The sequence below is a fragment of the Neolamprologus multifasciatus genome, chromosome 19, assembly GCF_963576455.1.
Source record: "Neolamprologus multifasciatus chromosome 19, fNeoMul1.2, whole genome shotgun sequence".
Lineage (NCBI taxonomy): Eukaryota > Metazoa > Chordata > Actinopteri > Cichliformes > Cichlidae > Neolamprologus > Neolamprologus multifasciatus.
Window position 1 is genome coordinate 3,031,144 of NC_140457.1, and position 19,212 is coordinate 3,050,355.

Here is a 19,212-nt window from a genome sequence, read left to right on the forward strand (position 1 = left end):
TCTATTTTTGTCCAAGACCGCCCCGCTTAGTTATCAAGCCTATGTAATCAAATTACAGGAAATAAGTAACTTTTATCAGCCTGGGTCACACTTGAAAAGTGCTATTAAATCATAGTTACACTGCCATGGATTACTTTTTTGTTTCTCTTTAAACTGCCACTTTAAATTGGTGTAGAGGGAAGATGTTAAACCATTTTATCACTGGGTTCCTCGAAACAAGTGAAGAACCCCTTACAGGCAAGCTTCCATGTTAGTAAGCCAAAATTAAAATTATTTGATGTGGGTGCAGATTTGATTAAATAAAGGCACGAACAACAACTTACAGTTCACAGTGTAAAAACAATGGAGCATAACTTGGTAAGATTGCTAAGTGGAAAAAACAAGAGCAAAGCAGAAATTTAATAGCAGCATCCAACGTGAAGGCCGAGTCAAAACATACTCCAATAGAAGACCTAGAGTTTCCATTACTTTGGGCATAAAATTCGTAAAGGTTCCTGTTTTCTCTTCATTAACTTTTAATAGAGTCAAACCAATTTCCACGTCTCTCCTAAATCAAATACTTTCTCTCTGCCTGAAACCAGTCCTTTAATCCGTCAGGGAAATTAATCACAAATAGTAGAAAACAATTGCAAACTTCACAATTCCTCAAAACTGTTAATAGGACAAGCTAAAGCTAGAGTTTGACATTTTACTACAACCTTTTAATTCTTTGCCAAATTTGCATTTTCAGAAGTAATGTGTAAGCACTACAAAGCCACTTTGACAGTTTCCCCACTGGATCATTTGAATATAGGGAAACGTTTCCTAACTTTTTTCCTTCTTTTTGATTAAATGCTAAAAAAGAAACACCCGAAATAACACCAAACACAACTTATAAGTATGTTATCATGTTTCAGTATTACTTGGTACCAAAGTGTTTATCAGACACACACTTAAGTGTGTTTGGTCAATAACAGGTTTTGCAATTTTGCCTCTGCACACCACCACCATGGATTTTATATCAAACAGTCAAGACGTGACTGGAGTGCAGACTTTAACCATTTTTAAAAACATAGCTCCCCATATCAGAGGTTTAATAGCAGCTGGACAAATGAACTTAATAATTTTTCTTGTTTTTAATATTTGGATGAAAAAAATCAATGACTGCTGAAAGACTAGAGCCCATGAATATCATCAGGTGCTTTGTTTCATCACTTGAGATGCTCGGCCAGGCTGTCACTGCAGTCACCTTCAGTTGCTGCTTGGTTTGTGGGTCATCTCTTCAGTTTTATCTTCAGTAATGAGAAAAGGCTGCTCTATTGGGCTGAGATCAGGTGCCTGACTTGGCCACTGAAGATTATCTAGATTTATTTACCTGGAGTAAACTCTTGCTTTTGCAGCTCTGTGCAATTATCCATTTGCACGTTGTAGTGCTCTCTGTGCGGCTTTATTACAGTTGTCTGAACCTGAGCAGAGTCTATAGCTCTGCACACTCCACATCACATCCTGCTGCTTCCATCAACAGTCACATGATCATTAAACGCTTAAACATTACCTCCATCACGTCTCACAGATTACTTGATGTGCTTCTCCGCTTCTGCACACTTTCCCTCTCAATTAAAATAACACAAAGTGAGTCGCCTGGACATATCATCCCTTTATTGAAATTACCACACACCCATTGATAACGTGTCAGGATGGAGGAGTCATCTCACACCAACATGAAGCTTTCAAGCAAAGACGAAGAACAAGGCTCTTTTTACTTCCTCTCCTTTGCCACAAAATAAAGGGCCTTTGTTCAAGATTCATTTGCATCACTGCATCTGGTGTGCAGCGTTAAAAGTATTACAGAACTACAAAATTATGCATTATGTAATATTTTTTCAAAGTGTACATTTAAAATAATGTTTTCCTTTTTTTTCTTGATTTTTGTTTTCGTGCAATTGTTCAGAAGACTCTGGGCTTTCCAGTGTAGTGCGTCTCTTCCCATCTCCTCTCAGTTTTCTATGCTCTGAAACAACACAATGTCTTCCCATTAGTGCCGCACAATCTTTATTATGAATAGCCTCATTGATTAGCTTGACTAAACATGGATTTCCATACCAAGTTCGAATAGCTCAGAGTCTTCAGGATGTGGCAGCAGCAGCAGTAGGAGCCATGCCACCTACTTTCTGGGTGGCGTCTTTCTTCGCCTGGTGAGCCTGTAGAACTGCAACAGCTTCATCTACCTGTACAAATGCAAACACGAGCATGACGCAGCTTAGAAAATGGATACCAGACTATTCAGTGTGCTTGAGGTAGCGAGGTACCTTTGAACGTAGAGACTCATGGGACTCAAGCATGTGTAGTAATTCAGAGTTGTCGATCTCCAGCAACATGCCGGTGATCTTTCCTGCTAGGTTGGCATGCATGGCCTGAATCAGCGGGAACAGACGCTCCCCTACGGAGAAAATAAAATTGCGAGTCAGTATAAATTTGCCAAAAAAAACCCTGAACAGCATTTGTTTGTAACTGTCAGTCTCACCCAGCATCTGTTTCTGCTCCTGAGGAGGTGCAGCAGCCAGCATGGAGGCCGTGAGGGGCTCTTGGCCCTGAACGTGCACCGCTGGCTGAGTCTGGAAGGCGCAGTTAAGACTCAATGAGGAACAATGTGTCAACATTTGGATGCTTAATGTGGGAGAAGTTAATGCGATACCTGCTGTAAGGCAATAGGTTGCACCACCTGGGGGTTGGGGTTACGGACACCAGTGGCGTATTTGTAAGGAGGCATGGCCCGAGGACCGGGGACTCCAACTGACGGACGAGGACCCATGCTCTGACCACCAGCTAGCAACCACGAGGAAGAAATTACAGTTTTAATAACACGGAAAACATTTGTATAACATCAATATCATTGATTTCAAATTCCAAACCCGTAGTCAACGAATTGATGCTGTTTTTTTGTGAATGCACCTCGTGGGCCTTGTGTGCTGCTGCTAGGACTCATGTGTCGGAGGTTGGCACGGGGCCCCGGCTGACGCAGCGAGCTGGGCATTGCTTGGAAACCCCCTGGAAGTGATGAAAGAACAGATAAAAACAATGCGAGTATGGGCATAATGTTTAATATATCACAGACACGTGCTCCATTGTGGTCCACAGGCTCACCTTGACCTCGTCCACCTTGTTGCTGCCATCGGGGATTTGGTCGCATTTGAGCGATCTGATTGGGTGCATAGTATGTAGTCCTATTCTGAGCCTGATGAATGCAAGAAAGTCAAATGTGTCATCAATACAAACTTATTATTTTGGGTCCTTGGAGACAATCAGAACAACCCTGACAGCACCATACTCTCTCCATGTTGCTCCATTAAATTCCAAGACTTGGTGAAGCTTAAAACAGCGCAAATAATGTATAAAGTAAGAAATAAATTGCTTCCAAAAGAAATCTGTAAATTGTTCATAGAAAGAGAAGGTGGGTATAACTTAAGAGGGAAATGGAATTTAAAAATACAAAGTGCTAGAACAACTTTAAGAACGATGTCTATCTCAATTGCAGGAGTTAAATTATGGAGCAGACTAACAGAAGAAATAAAAGACAGTAAAAACATAAAACAGTTTAAAGTAAAATATAAAAACCTAATTTTAAATAAGTATAACAATGAAGAAAATGGGGTTAACCCAGGACGGTAATGTTGCTGGTAATGGTGTTGTGGTTCTTTTTTGGGGTTTTTTTGTTTGTTTGTTTGTTTTGGTTGTTTGTTTTTCCATAACTTGTGTATCTGCAAATATACACCTTCTGTATTTTTCATATGTAAGAAACTATACTGTGGTGGGGCTTGCTAATTTCTTGTTTTTGATTTATGTATGTTTTGTTTTGTTTTGTTTTGCTTTTGTTTCATATGTTGTTTGTTTAATTTAAGACTAAAAAAAATTAAATGAATGAGAGGTAAAACTTGAGGGGGTAGGGACAAATAAGTAAATACTTCTACCTACTCCTTTTCAAACAAATAATGGAATAATATATTGTAATGATTGTGAAGGCTCATGTTTGAAATGTTTGAAATAAAAATGAACTGAACTGAACTGAACTGAAGCCCAGCCTCAGGCCGTAGTAGTTAGCCCTCATAAATCAACTCTTTCCCCTATAAAAACGACATCCAAGGACACCCCAGCACCCTCAATGATCAGTTTTGACACCTCAGTATATCAATAAAAATGCGGTGGGACGACCATTAGAATAGTTTGAGTTTTTCCAAGGATAGCTTCATAGCCAGAGACCACCCTCACTAACCTCTGATGCACACCCAGTCATTTTGTTCTTCAAGCAGGCCTGAAATATGACAGAAACCACCCTGAACATGCATGCGTTCCTACTTGTAGGCTTTCAAGGGGAGAAGGATTAAGTTGCTGCTGCTTCTGCAATGCACTTTGCAACCGATCTCCACTTTGCATGGCATTACTGCCTGCTCTGTCCTGTAACAGGTGTTGCTGCTGCTCATCCAGCTTCGGTCTTTTCTTCGTTTTTGCAAAAGAAGTCATCGTTTAACCAAGTGCTCATGACTGAAAGCACTTTTTCACAATAACACCTGCACTACAGCTCTAAACAAAAATAGTAAAGTTGAACAAAGAAGGTGAAAAGCATCTGTGCATTTGTTAGACACAGTAATACAACCAGTTTTAAAATGCACATCAAGCCTGAATTTGATTCTCACACCTGCGGCACAGCTGGCATGAAGTATCCACTGGTGGGCTGGAACTGATTAATGATGGCATTAGCTGGCATGGCTCTCATGCCAGCTATTCGCTGCATGTACTGGTTGGTGAGATGGGCTTTGCGCTCCTCTTTGCGCTGAGCAAGAGCCACGTAGAGAGGTTTAGAGCCAACAATACGTCCGTTCATTTCAGTCACAGCCTTGGTAGCCTCTTCAGGGGAGGAAAAGCAGACAAAGCCAAAGCCCTTGGAGCGCCCCTCCTCTAGCATCACCTAAAACACAGACAGCCGAGGTAACTTATGTGTCGAAGTCTCTTATTTATTCAGCGTATTGAGCCATTTTTACCTTAGCACTTGTAATTGAGCCAAATGGAGAGAACTCCTTGCGCAGTTTCTCATCATCTATTGTGTCATCCAAGTTTTTAATATAAAGATTAACTCCCTGAAACAAAAGGTACGATTTATCCAGAACCATCAGCTTACTTACTGACATTGACATATAAAGTTAATTGATTTTTATTTCGACAGACGACCAGTAGTTTCTGCAGACCTGATAACGGCTGATCCTCTCTTGTTTCAGCTGCTCAAACTTCCTCTTCAGCTCCGCCTGCCTCTCCATTTTCTTCTGAGCTCGGCCCACGAACACAGTCTTGCCGTTGAGTTCGGTGCCGTTCATCTCCTCTACAGCCTTTAAATGAAGCCACGTTTGTCAGAGAAAACAGACAAACGCACACTTGACACATTTCCAAAAGTACCAAGTACCTTGTTGGCATCCTCGTGTTTTTCGTAACTAACAAATCCAAACCCTCTGGATTTGCCGCTGGGGTCTGTCATCACCTTCACACTGAGGGTTTTACCTGCAAAGGCCAAAGAAAGTGGATGGAAAATGAAACAATGTGGCTGCACGGGAATATCAGGGAAGCACAACATTTTTCCACTTCATCCATTAAAAGTATAATTCACAAATTGCTCCCAGTGCACCGGCCAAGACCGGATCTCCCCCCCCTGGAAGTTCTGTTCTGGATTTGTGCATCTGCAGTGTGCACTGGATTATCTTTACTATTTCCAAACATGGACCCTTCAAGTTGGATTTACTTCTGGGTGAGAGGTCAAAGTCAAAGGGAGCCAAGTCTGGCAAGCAGAGATGGGCAGTAAGGCGTTACTTGTAACGCGTTACTGTAATCCGATTACTTTTTTCAAGTAACAAGTAAGGGATTACTATTGCAAAAACGGTAATTAGATCACCGTTACTTTCCCGTAGGAACGCTGCGTCACTGCGTTACTAAAACCGTGATTTTTTTGCGAGAATGTCTCATGACAGTGACGTAAGCGAGTGCGACGTTGGTGACAACAGCTGTGAGCAGATCAACAATGGATCATATATCGAGTGCAGAGAGAGTATGAGCGTGCAGCGTTTAAAGCGTGGAAGTACTGACCTTACTTTGAGTTTGATTCCAGAAAAAGTGACAAAAACATTAGTGTCCGTTGTGCGTGGGAAGAAAACTTCTTTTTACAGCGAAAAAACCCCTAAACTTCCAAACAAGCACCGAGTAGCTACGACGTAATGGGTAGTGATGTGCGGATCGATCCTGAAATATCGATTCCTCCGATACCAATCATTTATGTTCTAGAATCGATTCTCACATTAAAATATCGATATTTTAGTAATTTAGAGTAAATTTGTAGTTTATCATTAACAGGAACACAGTGGAAAGAAACTATAACATTCGGATTGTCTACATTCAAAGGAACTACTTCCTCTTCCGCCTTTCATAGTCATTTGCGAAATACGGCTGTATAAATGTCTGTCAGCCCCTTGGCGTGCACACTCACAACAATGGCTGAGCGTAATTGGAGTCATGTGCGAACCTATTTTACCTCCACAAAAACTGAGACGTGGTTTGCGATACATGTGGCAAAAACGTGAGGTGTTGTGGCCACACTAGGGAGACATTCAAAAGGGCTGTTGGGGGGGATAAATACATTTTCAGTGTTTATTTATCGGATAAAATACGTTAAATGTCCGGAAACAGCGGGGGTGTCCAAATTCAGAGCCTGCTTCCACCTGAGGACCCGGCCTTCGTGGTCTAAAGAAAGCCGGGTATACGGCACGAGCTTCGTCGGTGCTATCTAAAATATAACCAGGCGCTGGCGTAAACTCTCGACCGTCTCACACTTCTGTTTAATCAGTTTTCTGTTTGACGTTTATTCAGCTGTGTGAAAACCCGGAGGAACCCTCCTGAGGGATTAATAAAGCTAAATTTAATTTAATCTAATCTAATAATTTTAATCTCAGCCAAACTGATTTACTCACGAACAAATAAAACACTGAAAAAGCCAAACAATAACATTTTTAAGTTATCTAAGTGACTTATAGTGAGTAATATTAAAACTAAGCAGCTGCCGTCATTGTTGGAAACAAGTACTCTGATGTCCTGTAATCATTATGATTATATAATTTGAGATACAATAAATAAAATGTTTTTGTACAAAGTATCGGTATCGGATCAGTATCGTCGATACCACCCTGAATATTACTTGGTATCAGATCGGAAAGGAAATCAGTGGTATCGCACATCACTAGTAATGGGAAACTCACAGAGAAACTCGCGGATTCTTCCACTGACCGCTGCACACCTGCACCAGGGTAAACCTCCGCCTACCCCACTCCTGCTTTACAGGTGAAAATAGAGCAACAGGACCGCTAGTCTTTGACTTTATTGATTTTCTGCTGTGTTTTACTTGCATCTATTTGAAAGACTGAGTGTAAACACAAAAAAATATTTTATTTTATGTGCTGGAATGTGCAGAAAATAGGTTTAAATGTTAAACTAATTTCTTCCAGTCAGAGAATGTTGCAGATAATTTAATTTTTGCTTGATACATAAAGTTAAAAGATTAAAACTAATAAAACAAGTTTTAAAAAGAGACTTTTCCATTTGATTACATTTTGTATGATGATTATGCAGAAAAAGTAGAATTGGGCTGAAAGATCTATCACTTTATCACCTATTCAGGTTGTAAATCGTGTTTTTAAAAAGTAACTAAGTAACTAAGTAATTTATTACTTTTGAAAATAAGTAATCACTAAAGTAACGGGATTACTTTTTGGGGGAAGTAATCAGTAATTAGTAACTGATTACTTTTTTCAAGTAACTTGACCAACACTGCTGGCAAGACTGTGGAGCAATAAACCACACTTTAGGTCTTTTTGGTTGATTGATCACTCGCAGGTCTTCCCCTGGAGGACAAATTCACAGTACACAATGTGCATGCTCCTCAGTGCCCCACTAATCAGATGCACCACCTTCAGGCTTGCACTACTGCTCATAATGATCCTAATCAAGAAGGATGACACAGAAGTTTTGTTTTGCAGTCCTTCCAAGTTTCAGGTCTACAGTGAAACTGCAAGTACCAGTGGTCAGAGCGATCTAAAAGCAGCAGGAGCGCTGCAAATGCTGCAGCTCTTCATCTGGAAACGATCAGAAAACAAATTTAGATTTACCGTATTTGTCAAAAATCTCCTTCAGGCGTTCATCGTCCATGTCGTCGCCAAAGTTCTTGATGTAAACGTTGGTAAACTCCTTAGCTTTGGCACCGAGTTCAGCCTCCCGTTCTTTGCGAGATTTGAAACGACCCACAAACCTGAAGACAGAGGGAGAGCAGCACAGGCGCACTCTTGGAAAACAGGCTTGACAAAAGAGAAAAAAGCAAAAAACAACAAACCAGACTCCATCTCTTTTGACTTCCACTTTCCAGTCTACAAAAACACTGGCTGTCCGGGCTTCCACGTTAAGAATGAGCAGCAAAAACCTAACCCCGCAAACACAAGAACAGGGACAACATCCACAACACAAATTCACAGCTACGTTTCATCATGGGACTCATCATTCCTGGGGTGAACAACGTGTACGATCCATTCAACTGCTGTTAATACCACCAGAGGCAGGCAGATATGTCGGCATGCTAGACAACACATCTTAATTCTTGGTCCAAAACTTGATGTGGAGGTAGATGGAGAGGGATGGAGGAACAGTACAAACGAAAGCTGAGGAGGACCAAATGATCTTATATACCTTGCCATGATGACCTCTCCCCTTCTGCCATCCAGTATTGCATTCCTGCATTCGATCCATCACTAAAACACACAAGCATGGTCATACACACACACACAAACACTCCAAGATGGGTGACCAGCAAGTGAACTGAGGCAACAGAAAATGCAACTGGTAGGAAGGAAAGGTAAGAGGTTTTTAGTCTGTTGTCTCTTAGTTTAGAGGCTATCGTCAGACTGGCGGCAGTAAGAGATGAGTGTATTAGTCATATTATTCACACACAAGCTCACCAACTGGAAAAAAGACACAAAAAGTCAGGTGACGCACAAACGTAGAACACACAAGTCAGATTTATGCATTAGACACAGAAAACAACACTGATGCACATAAGCTGCGGTTTTCAATATCATGATAACTTTCATATTATATCAAAGTCAGCTTGAAATTCTTCAAAAGTCTTCCAACAACATTAAACATCCACACCTCCAGTTCAGAGATTATCAGACACTCACACCTTGCGGTCATTCAGAAGCATGCCGTTCATCTTCTCGATGGCGCGATCAGCCGCGTCCTGGGTCTCAAAATGGACAAAGGCGTACCCCTTGGAGCCGTTTTCGTCACACACCACCTGGAGTGCAGGGACATGCACATAGACACGACTATGAATGAAGGCAGTTCTTTCATTCTGAAGCAAGTTCGACATTTGGAGAGTGGCGTAAGGCGACGCAAATCGGTTTTATCTCTGGATGTGTCCAGTGAAGAAATGATGTTTTGCTGTTTCAAATGGATTTATTGTTAAACTCCTTTAATTTAATTGTAATTTTTCATATATTTTTTCACTGTTTTTAATTAAAGTTTTCTTTCTTTTCTTTTTTTCCCCCTTAAAGATACAATAACAGATTCTAGGCTGCTGCTATCGGCTACAAGCTTAAACAGAAATACTGTTTACTGCTTAAAAGGATCCCTTATGCTTTTTTTCTAGAGTAGCTTTGCATGATTGCCTGTCTGGAACAAGCCGTTCTATCTCCTCAATAAATCAATTTTCCAAATGGAATACCTTCACAAACAGAAAGTTTGAGGGGAGCTTATAAACTATCTGAAATCAAACATTTGGAGTGAATCCTGAGGTTTTATTTGTGCATAAACTGACGTCATTACTGGAAACACTGCCCATGTGTAATGTGAGCATGTCAGGGGTTCAGCAACCAACATGCACATCTCAGACCTCTGAAGGTTCTTACCTATATCAGATATTGTGATCATGTTGCCTAACAACCGCCCACCAACAGCTAAAGCTGCCACAGGTTTCATATTTATGCACCTTTAACACCATATAAAGACACTTTATCGTTCTTATTTTATGATAAAAAACATCAACTGTATATCCGTATATATCCTCTCTGAATATAATGATATAGGATCTATTATTATACCATCATGTTGCCTGGTGTTTGTTAGTTTGTTGCCTGGGAGTCACCACAACAATAATTTACTGACTATAAAGTTTTAATGTGTGATAAATAAGAGGAAAGGGAGTAGATTTTGAAGAAATATGGTTACATTTAACTGAGTTTCTGAGACATTATGAAGGGAATTAATTTAGAAAGTGATACTTGGTGCTGAGTTTTGGGTTTCTTTGTGTGTGTGTGTTTTTTTGTTGTTGTTTTCTTTGTTATCTGTTTCTTTGTTTTTGTTGTTTTTATTTTTCGTTCGCGTCTTGCTTTGTTTGTTTTACCCATGCTGTGCATCGGTTTTGTTTTATTTTATTATTTATTTATTTTTATTATTATTATTGTTGTTTCTTTTAATTTATATTTGTTTATTTTGGGGACTATGTTCTTTAATATAAATCTCATGTTAACTGTACTATTATTCTTTGCTTGTTCTGTAATATAAAAGTCAATAAACATAATGTTTAAAAAAAAAAAAAAGTGTGATAAATAACTGTGATAAAGGTGCTAATTTGTCAATCTTACAAAATAATAATTTACCAAAGCATCTCATTTTGGTTTTTCCCTCAGGTGCATGTTGTTCACCCACAAAAGTAAAGCATGAAGCATTAAAATATGCAACGATAAGAAAAGTTAATTTATGACATCAATATGGAGGTATATTCGATAGAACCGATTCTTCACCATCAGACCAGAAAAACTAAAGAAAGGCCTAACAGGTCCAAATTAAGAAACAGGTGTGGGGACTTTCCTGTTCCCTTTTCTTGTTTTGAACGCGTGCAACTACCAAAAAGTTGCAAACTTGGTGCATTTTACAGAAACTGAGGCAAAAAGCAGTCGAGGCGTTGTTTTTTTTACATTTGTCCTCTAAAGGCTTCTGTTAAATTTGACCACTTTATTTATGCTCAAGGTGGAATTTGACTAGTTTTCCTGTTGGAACCATGATTTTTTTTTTAATGTATGTGTTAAATTTCAAACCAGCAAATAAATCAATACATAAATAAATCAGTGTTATGTCAACTGTACCTTGCAGGAGAGGATGTTGCCAAAGGCAGAGAAGGTGTCGTACAGGGCTTTGTTGTCAATGGACTTGTCGAGGTTCTTGATAAAAACATTGCCCACGCCCGACTTCCTGAGGGAGGGATCTCTTTGGGACCACATGATTCTGATTGGCTTCCCTTTCACCACGTCAAAATTCATGGTGTCCAGGGCTCTTTCAGCTGCCGGAGGAAGAGCAGAGAGGTCACAGGAAAGGTCACTGGTGGTTATTTACATGTCAGAAAACATATCGGTCACCTTTACGTGTCATGCTTCGGTCTGTTATGTGCTGATACCATGCAACAATAATAATGCGGCCATTTTTACTGCATGCACTATAATAATAAAAGGGGTGAAGGTACTGCAGCAGACAATAAGGCTGATGAGCTTCTGAAAGCAGCTGGGAAAAGTGTGGGGGGCAGCTGCAGTGGGCTAGCTTGGAGCACATGTCTCCCTGTTCTGATTAACCACATGCTGCTGAGCCACATGCTGCTTAGCAATGCAGCAGGCCTTCATTTAAACACAGAATATCAGCTCATGTGGTAGATGAGCAGTAATATGTTTGCATTGACCTTTATTCTGTGATCTGTAGGCCCAGGCGAACAAATGTACACCCCCCCCCCCCCCACACACACACACACACACACACACATCATGTGGGCACATGCCAAACATCCTTTTGTTCACACACACACACACACACACACGGCTTTCCAGCTGAAAGTGTCTGGTAAACAAAGCGGAGCTGCCTTGCGTCTGCTGGCATCAGCAGTTTGGTTTGCAATTGTACTTCACAACCTGTGCGCTCAGGGAAGGTGTGTGGTCACCGTCAAAAAAAAAACGGGGACTTCGAGAAGGTTCAGAGTTGGAAACTTTATTCAAAAAAAAGGCCAAAGTGACCTCTGTTGACCTCATATATCAGATGTGTCGTTTAGAAGAGAAAATGGAGCCATTAACGGTCTTGAATTACCCGTTATCGTTAACCACTTTTTATTTAAGCATTACGGAGCAGGCACGTTTTGGGCTGCACAGGGGGAAGCTATATTTAGAGAGGGGTCCTGAGAGGTATGTGCTGGCATGGAGTGCGAGTAGGGCATTCTCTACCACTGATGGGGAAGAGACATGTTTAAAAAGAATGCTCACCCGGGTTTGTGTTTGTTTACAGATACAACTGTGACATTAAGAAATCCAGCAGGGAACACGGTGAAGCATGAAGACTGAAGCTCTTTACTGACAACTGCTTTGTTATAGTTTTGCATTAGTAGCTGTATTGTTCAGGCACAAAGCTACTGCCCCACAGACACATGCTCAGGACTCCATATAAATGCCCAACAGCCAACACCCCCTCCCCCCTGGTGTCTACACCTCTTGTAACAAATGGTGTCTTCTAACTTTTGGCTCTTCTCACGTTTGTAACGGAACGATATCCTGGAAGCCACTTGTAACCTCTCATTTACTTTGGCTTGAGCGCAGATAAGCTGTGACAGGTGTTTTTTGTTGATAGGACAAACAGTGTCAGCGCACCCCCGAAGAGAACCACAACACCTGCTACCTTTGCTCAGTGCTTTGATACTCCTGCGTTGTAACTGGAAACAGTTTTATCACAAAAAGGTCCTGAACAGCACTGCTGATACGGTTACATATACATTCACTTTTGTGTATCATGACAGCTTTAAGTGGTGAAGATATAACAGGTAACCCAACAGTGTGAGTGAACTAATCCCAGCTATTAAAGCTGGGATTCAATTCAAATAGAAACAGGATCAGGTTTTTCCATTTGCAGTGAATATACAGACACAAACAAGCAACAAGCAGCAGCGGGCTCAGCTGTGCTTGTCTCTTTCATGCTTTCAGTGAACATGCCAGCAGAGGGCAATGGGAGTTAGTTTCACTCAACTCATTGGCCCTTTAAATAGGCACAGAAATGGGTCATTTTGGTTTTTAAAAAGGTGAAGGAAAAGACTCCATTTACCCAAATCTAGGCCTGTGATTTATGGGGATGCTTTGTTGATTTTGGCCAACTTTTAAGGACAGTTTAAACTCATGTTCTGGGGGCTTGAATTACATCAGAGACACACACAGGCTGCTGTATTACCAACCATACACGAGAACTGGGACGTGCTTATGTAGGTCAAATAACTGATACGGTCTAAAGAACTGCGGTGAACATTTCACACTGCAAAATTAACCACATTTCTTTGCGTTTAATTCAGGCTCTGTGCACAGTTTCAACGGCAGGCTGGAAATGTCAAAATGTTCACGCCTTGTGGAGGCAACGTGCTCACACGGCACAGCTATCCCATCCCTGCTTACCGTCAGCCGGCTGTGAGAAGTTCACATAAGCGTATCCCAGGGACCGCCGGGTGATCATGTCTCGGCAGACCCGAATGGAGAGCACCGGTCCGGCTGGGCTGAATTTCTCGTACAACATAGCCTCCGTGATGTCGGGGTGCAGGTCGCCAACATAGAGAGAAGCCATCGGATAACTCCCCGTCGCTGTGTTCATATCGCTGATTTCAGAGGATAAACGCAAGGCTTCGTTTTAAAAAACGCCAGAAAAATGTCGGTATGGTCTCTAATCCGGATCCAAACTGCGCTTTGGCTTAAAGACACGCTGCACAAACAGCTGATCGGGCGTTTTGAAAATGCCAAACCTGGAAAAAGCAGCGCGATAAAGACGTGTGTCTTCTGAAGTGTTTCCTTTAAAAAAGACGACAACTTCGCGTTAAGCCGGAGGCCTGATGTTTATGTTTTTTTAAAAGAAGATTTTGCTATTTTTTTTAAAGGTTTCTATTTCTTTAAGTAGATCTGCACTTTTTAGGATTTTGTGGATTTTATATTTTTTATATTATTTTTATTTTAAGTTTTTCAGGAACAGTGAGTTGGACACTCACGGTTGTTTTGTGGCCGGGGAAAGAGACTGCGTGGGGGGAAGCATGGGCACTTTATAGAGAGTGACGGTGCGGAGGAAATAGTGGCCAGGGTCAAACTTGGGGTAGAAAAAACACTGAGCATGCGGCGTAAAAGGGAGAGCGCACATGGTACTGTCCCAACTACAGCGCCCAGCTCCCTACAGCGACATCTGGGTGGGAATAAAAGCCTTTCACTGTAGCCAGGATGGGGCGTTTCATAAACAGGCTAATAATGTGATGCACTGTTGAGCACCGGTGGAGAAATGTTGTGAATGAGTAGAACTGCCTTATTTAGTCGACAGTGTCATTTAAAAATGCAGCTTGTATTTCAGACTTTTGCTGCTATGATGCCAGGTTTCTCTTGGAAATGAGATTTTTACCTGGATAAATAAACTAATACAACTTTTATTTTAAAAAGCAAGAGTAATGAGACCAGATAAGTGCACATCAGTTTTATTTATCTCAAGTACAAGTTTAAAGTCTTTTAAAGCCGTAGTTATTCTGCATTCTTCATCCTCCTGAGGAAAAAAACAAACAAATTAAATCAGCCATCTTCACATGCATTAAACAGTCTGCCAGCTAACTGCAAACAAATCATTCACCTCAACAGACTCAAGAAAGTTGAGTGCAGCCCCTTTAGTTTCAACTGTTTTCTTTCCACTGGACTTGTCTTGTGTACCACTGCCTCTTCCTCATAACTCAGTGTCTGCGACCCATCAGCAGCTTTGGAGAAGGAGAGTTTGGAGCGCGTTATTGGTGGGATTTCATCTGTCAGCATCTGGGGCAGGTCATCATGGTTTGGGTCCTTAATCTCATTCTGCAGCCATTTTTCACTTTGGGATTCCTCTACAGCAGCTGTGTTGTCCAATTCTGCTTTATGTGGCCTTTCAACCAGCATAAGGTACTTTACACTAATCTCAGCTGGCAAAGAAAAATTAACCGGTTCCTCTTTGCTGTCAAAGTTGCCAGATCTTCCAGACCGGCTTTTTCTTTTGAAGTCCTCTGGAATAGCTGGGTGTGGAGGACTCTTCCATCTGTTAACCATAGTTGACGGAGAAACACTACTGAAACTTTGACCTTTGATCGGATTCGGTTCTTGATTTGTGGTTGAAGCATGCAGTTTGGTAATGTCATTCGAGTCAGACTGAGGAGGCACCTGTTCAGGTAGCCAGAGCGTCAGCCTGGTGGCAGGGTCCTGACTCACAACCACTACACCCTCTGGGCCAGCATTGAACTTGCTTCTTGGAACAGAAGAAACTATCACATCAGCAAGATCTGGAAGAGCAGACTGCATGGAGTCTGGGACGTTAGCGCTTTCTTGTTCAGCGATTGAAGGCAGAGTTCTCTCACCATCTTCATCCACAATGACAAAGGGACCAGTGCTGACCACAGCTTTGGCGTCTGAAATGACATGCAGCAAGTCTGTTATAAAGTTTGTCTTCCATCACCTTCAGACAGAAAACCAAAGCACTTACCACCAGGAAGGTTTTTGCCTTTACACCTTGAGCTACAGCACTCACATGCCTCCAAATCACCACTTAGTTCCTCCCATCTGAAAGGAAAGTTTAATTTATAGGACATTTGTAAAAGAAACAAACACATACATTATGTGAATACTAATACCTTGATTCAATCACATTGTAGTTGCAGGATTTAGAGCCACCTTGGCCTGAGATCAGCACGCTACAGTGGATATACAACTTGTAGAGAAGAGTACACAACTCAGTTCAGAGAAGATTCAGAGCTGCACATCAGTGCAATCCGTTTATAGAGACTTACCTCAGAAATGAGATAAGACGTGTTCAGAACAAAATTAACCGCGTCTGCTCTGTCGGAGGCCACAAACGTCACTATAGTAGTGGAGGAACCCAGTGGGGTTACGCACCTGCAGTGATATCACAGGCAATCAGAAGGTTAGACATAAAAACAGTTGAGATAAACACCCAACTGAAAACTCACCCTTTGTTAAATATGACTGGTTGCCTTGGTTTGGCCTGAGGCTCAGGGAACACCGAGACAAAGCAGGACTGAATGAAAGCCTCTTGATTTTTTCTGGTTTTAGCCAAAACCTGAAGATTGACAAGCTGGCCTCTTTTGTAGATATTTGACTCTGCTGCGCTCGTCCAGGACGCTGCAGGAAAGAACTGTTTACAAATCAAGCTGCAACTAAAACTTGACGTTGGATGCGTTTTATTACTTACGACTCATGGCTTTGATGCTAATGTCATCATTTTCAGGAAGTGCTGTGTCGCTAAACTTTGGCATCTTGTTCAACCTGTAAATACATGGACCTACTGTAGGCATGGTTGGTGACTAGCTGCAGACATTGAAGTAGCAGCATACCTTTTTGCAACACAGAACACGTGGACTGCAGAGGGAGTTTTCCACCAGGTGGGAGAAATTCTTCTTAGATTCAAGAACAGGGTGTTGGTGAACACCTCCAAGTCATCCTCCACCTGTAAGATGGTGCAGTTTTGGTAAAGGCTTCATAAAAAGATGCAGAACTGCAGGAGAACTTTATGCTCACCATAGGTGTAGTTCCACATTCATCAAAACCATAAGTGAAGACAAATTCATTTGCAAGCTCTCCATTGCTGAAGCAGCCATTGCCCAGCTGGATTTCCTCTCCAGTCAGTTTGAGACCGCTGACACTCTTATCAACCAGCACAGTTAGTGTAGATGCATCACAATACACCTGTACTCTGGGAACATTGAGGAAGGGAGAGAGTCCAGCTAGCCTGTGAAAGGCAGGGGTCCAGGATCGCCAGGAGCTGAAGAGCTGCGGAGTAAAATCAAAGTTTCTTCCAAATGAAAAAGGCACTCGATTTTCATAAACTCCCACAACATCCTGGGTGAATCTGCCATTGTGATACACAACAGACTGAACAGCAATAACACAACCAAGAAACACACAAAAAGATATCTGCGCAGTCCCCATCACGAGCCCCAAACAGGACCAACAATTCAGCTCATTCTCCCGTGACAAGTGTGTCATTAATAAGGTGCAGCGATAGTGGAGACAGGTGCTGGCAATCAAGCCAATGAAGCTGACTGGAAATGATTCTTTATTGAGTGTTAACACCACGGCAGGTGGACGGGACACGTCTAAGATGCTATTAGTGAAAAATGCAAAAATAAAATGAAGCAAAATGTGAATCTTGTTCACATTTGTGGTTGTTCAGAACTTGGTTTTAGAAATCACTCCACTGAAGGTCCAACCAGCTGCTGTTTAAACCTGTTCTTGAGAACTATTCTAACCAGAAGGCATAAAGACAGGATGGCTTTATATGGAGACGAGCTAAAAACAGCTCGTTTCAGACAGAGGGACGCTGAAGGGCTGCACCAAGGCCCAGTTTAAGATAAGTCAGGATTATTTGGAACTGTAAATTATACAAAACTGTTTTAGGAGACTCCAAACACAAAAATATGGATATAAGAATTATGCCTCTTTGTAAGGTGTTTGTGGGCTTGGTGACAACATGAAAACTTGTAGGTTAAGTCATCTGGCAGGCCAGTCCTCGGCTACAATCCGAACAAACCAAAAGCTGTGAAAACTTGGTTAGTTTGGGTTAATCTAATGTCTATAACAGCAAAAAATTTGTATTTATGTTACAGAATTTTCTTAGGCAAAAATATTCAAAATTATATATTTCTATTAAGTAGATGAAAGACATGTAATTTAACTCTGGCTCTTCTTCTGTGTTGAGCAAACCTCGTTTACATGTTTACATGTTACATGTGTTCGATGTGTGTCGGCACACATGGCAGAAAACAAAATCACACTATGATTCTGGAATACTTTCAAGGAATGAAAGGAGTTCACACACAAAAGAGGAAACTGGTTATAAATGATTAAAGAAAGACATAAACTGGGAGCACACCACCTTCTGCCTCATCTAGGTGGAGCCATTGTCAAAAAGCTGACTCAGGCTACGTTCACACTGCAGGCGAAAGCGCATCAAATCCGATTTTTCTGACCCTATGCGACCCATATCCGATCATGGTGTGACAGTGTGAACGGCACAAATCCGATATTTTCAAATCCGATCTGGGTCACTTTCGTATGTGGTACTGAATCCGATACATATCTGATGTTTTAGAAAACTACTGCTGTTTGATGGTCATGTCGCATAAATCCGTCTTTTACGTCACTGACACAAGACAGACGCCAATTATCAGCGCCGGAGAAGACATCGCGAACGCTTCCTGGACATCCGGTGTAGATATCAGTGAAACTGTTGGGAAGACAACGTTGGAGAAACGTGAATATTTTATTTGTTCTGTATAATCTGCAGATTCTGACAGAAATCTGTAACTATCCTTTGAAGCAGCGCTCCTCTAAAACAGCAATAAGGATCATTATTAGGTTATTTACATTATTATGCAAATAACAAAATAACTTAAAGCAAAAATTGGGAAACGTAAAGTCCGAAGTCTTTATATTAAGGTCCATCAGTCAAACAATACTGTTGCTCTGGGTCTAAACAGAGCGCGTTGTGTGTGACGTCTGGGTTAGGGCCAGAGGGGCCGATGGCGCGATATGGCAGCCTCGCTTCTGTCAGTCTGCCCCAGGGCAGCTGTGGCTACAACCGTAGCTGCCTCCACCAGTGTGTGAATGTGAGAGTGAATGAATAGTGGAATTGTAAAGCGCTTTGGGTGCCTATAAATCCAATCCATTATTATTATTAATGGGATTATTAATGTAGAAAAGCACCATCAGGTTTTGATATCTGGAAAGCATCTGATTGGCCTTTTTTTTTTTAGCATGACAATGATCCCAAGCGCACTAACAATGCAGTAAAGGCATACCTGAATATAAAAACACACAAAGGAACCCGCAACTCAACTTACTTAAACGGTGTGGCAGAACAAAAAGCAGCAAGTGTGACTTTGAGGCTTGTTAGACTTGTACAAACTCTGCTTGTGCCTTATATACTCTGTTTCCGTATATGTGTGTAGTCTACACGTTTTAAGAAGTAGCTGCACTAATTTCCAATTTCCTTGCAAAATATAAAGAAATGAGGGGTGATTCAAGACTTTTGCATGGTCCTGTAAATAACAACTGGCCTATATTCTCATTCTGGGAA

At 41.4% G+C, this 19,212-nt stretch overlaps 2 protein-coding genes across 2 annotated transcripts; both read right to left on the minus strand.

Annotated features, from left to right (window-relative positions):
• Nucleotides 1-1,623: 1,623 nt before the first annotated feature.
• Nucleotides 1,624-14,153, minus strand: pabpc4 (poly(A) binding protein, cytoplasmic 4 (inducible form)). Its single transcript, XM_085144456.1, has 15 exons — nt 13,527-14,153; nt 11,202-11,395; nt 9,237-9,352; nt 8,175-8,314; nt 5,432-5,526; nt 5,220-5,357; nt 5,016-5,111; nt 4,673-4,942; nt 3,124-3,214; nt 2,932-3,027; nt 2,675-2,805; nt 2,504-2,594; nt 2,289-2,419; nt 2,083-2,207; nt 1,624-1,990 (listed from the first exon to the last, which is right to left on the minus strand). The coding sequence occupies exons 1-14, from the start codon at nt 13,717-13,719 to the stop codon at nt 2,106-2,108; spliced, it is 1,884 nt and encodes a 627-aa protein (XP_085000582.1). The 5' UTR covers nt 13,720-14,153; the 3' UTR covers nt 1,624-1,990; nt 2,083-2,105.
• A 409-nt stretch (nt 14,154-14,562) lies between these two features.
• Nucleotides 14,563-17,111, minus strand: zpcx (zona pellucida protein C). The gene is made up of 9 exons (XM_085144455.1): nt 16,653-17,111; nt 16,469-16,581; nt 16,327-16,400; nt 16,085-16,256; nt 15,905-16,010; nt 15,749-15,825; nt 15,601-15,677; nt 14,728-15,526; nt 14,563-14,643 (listed from the first exon to the last, which is right to left on the minus strand). Exons 1-9 carry the CDS (start codon nt 17,061-17,063, stop codon nt 14,622-14,624), a joined length of 1,851 nt encoding a protein of 616 aa, XP_085000581.1. The 5' UTR covers nt 17,064-17,111; the 3' UTR covers nt 14,563-14,621.
• Between the last annotated feature and the right edge of the window lie 2,101 nt (nt 17,112-19,212).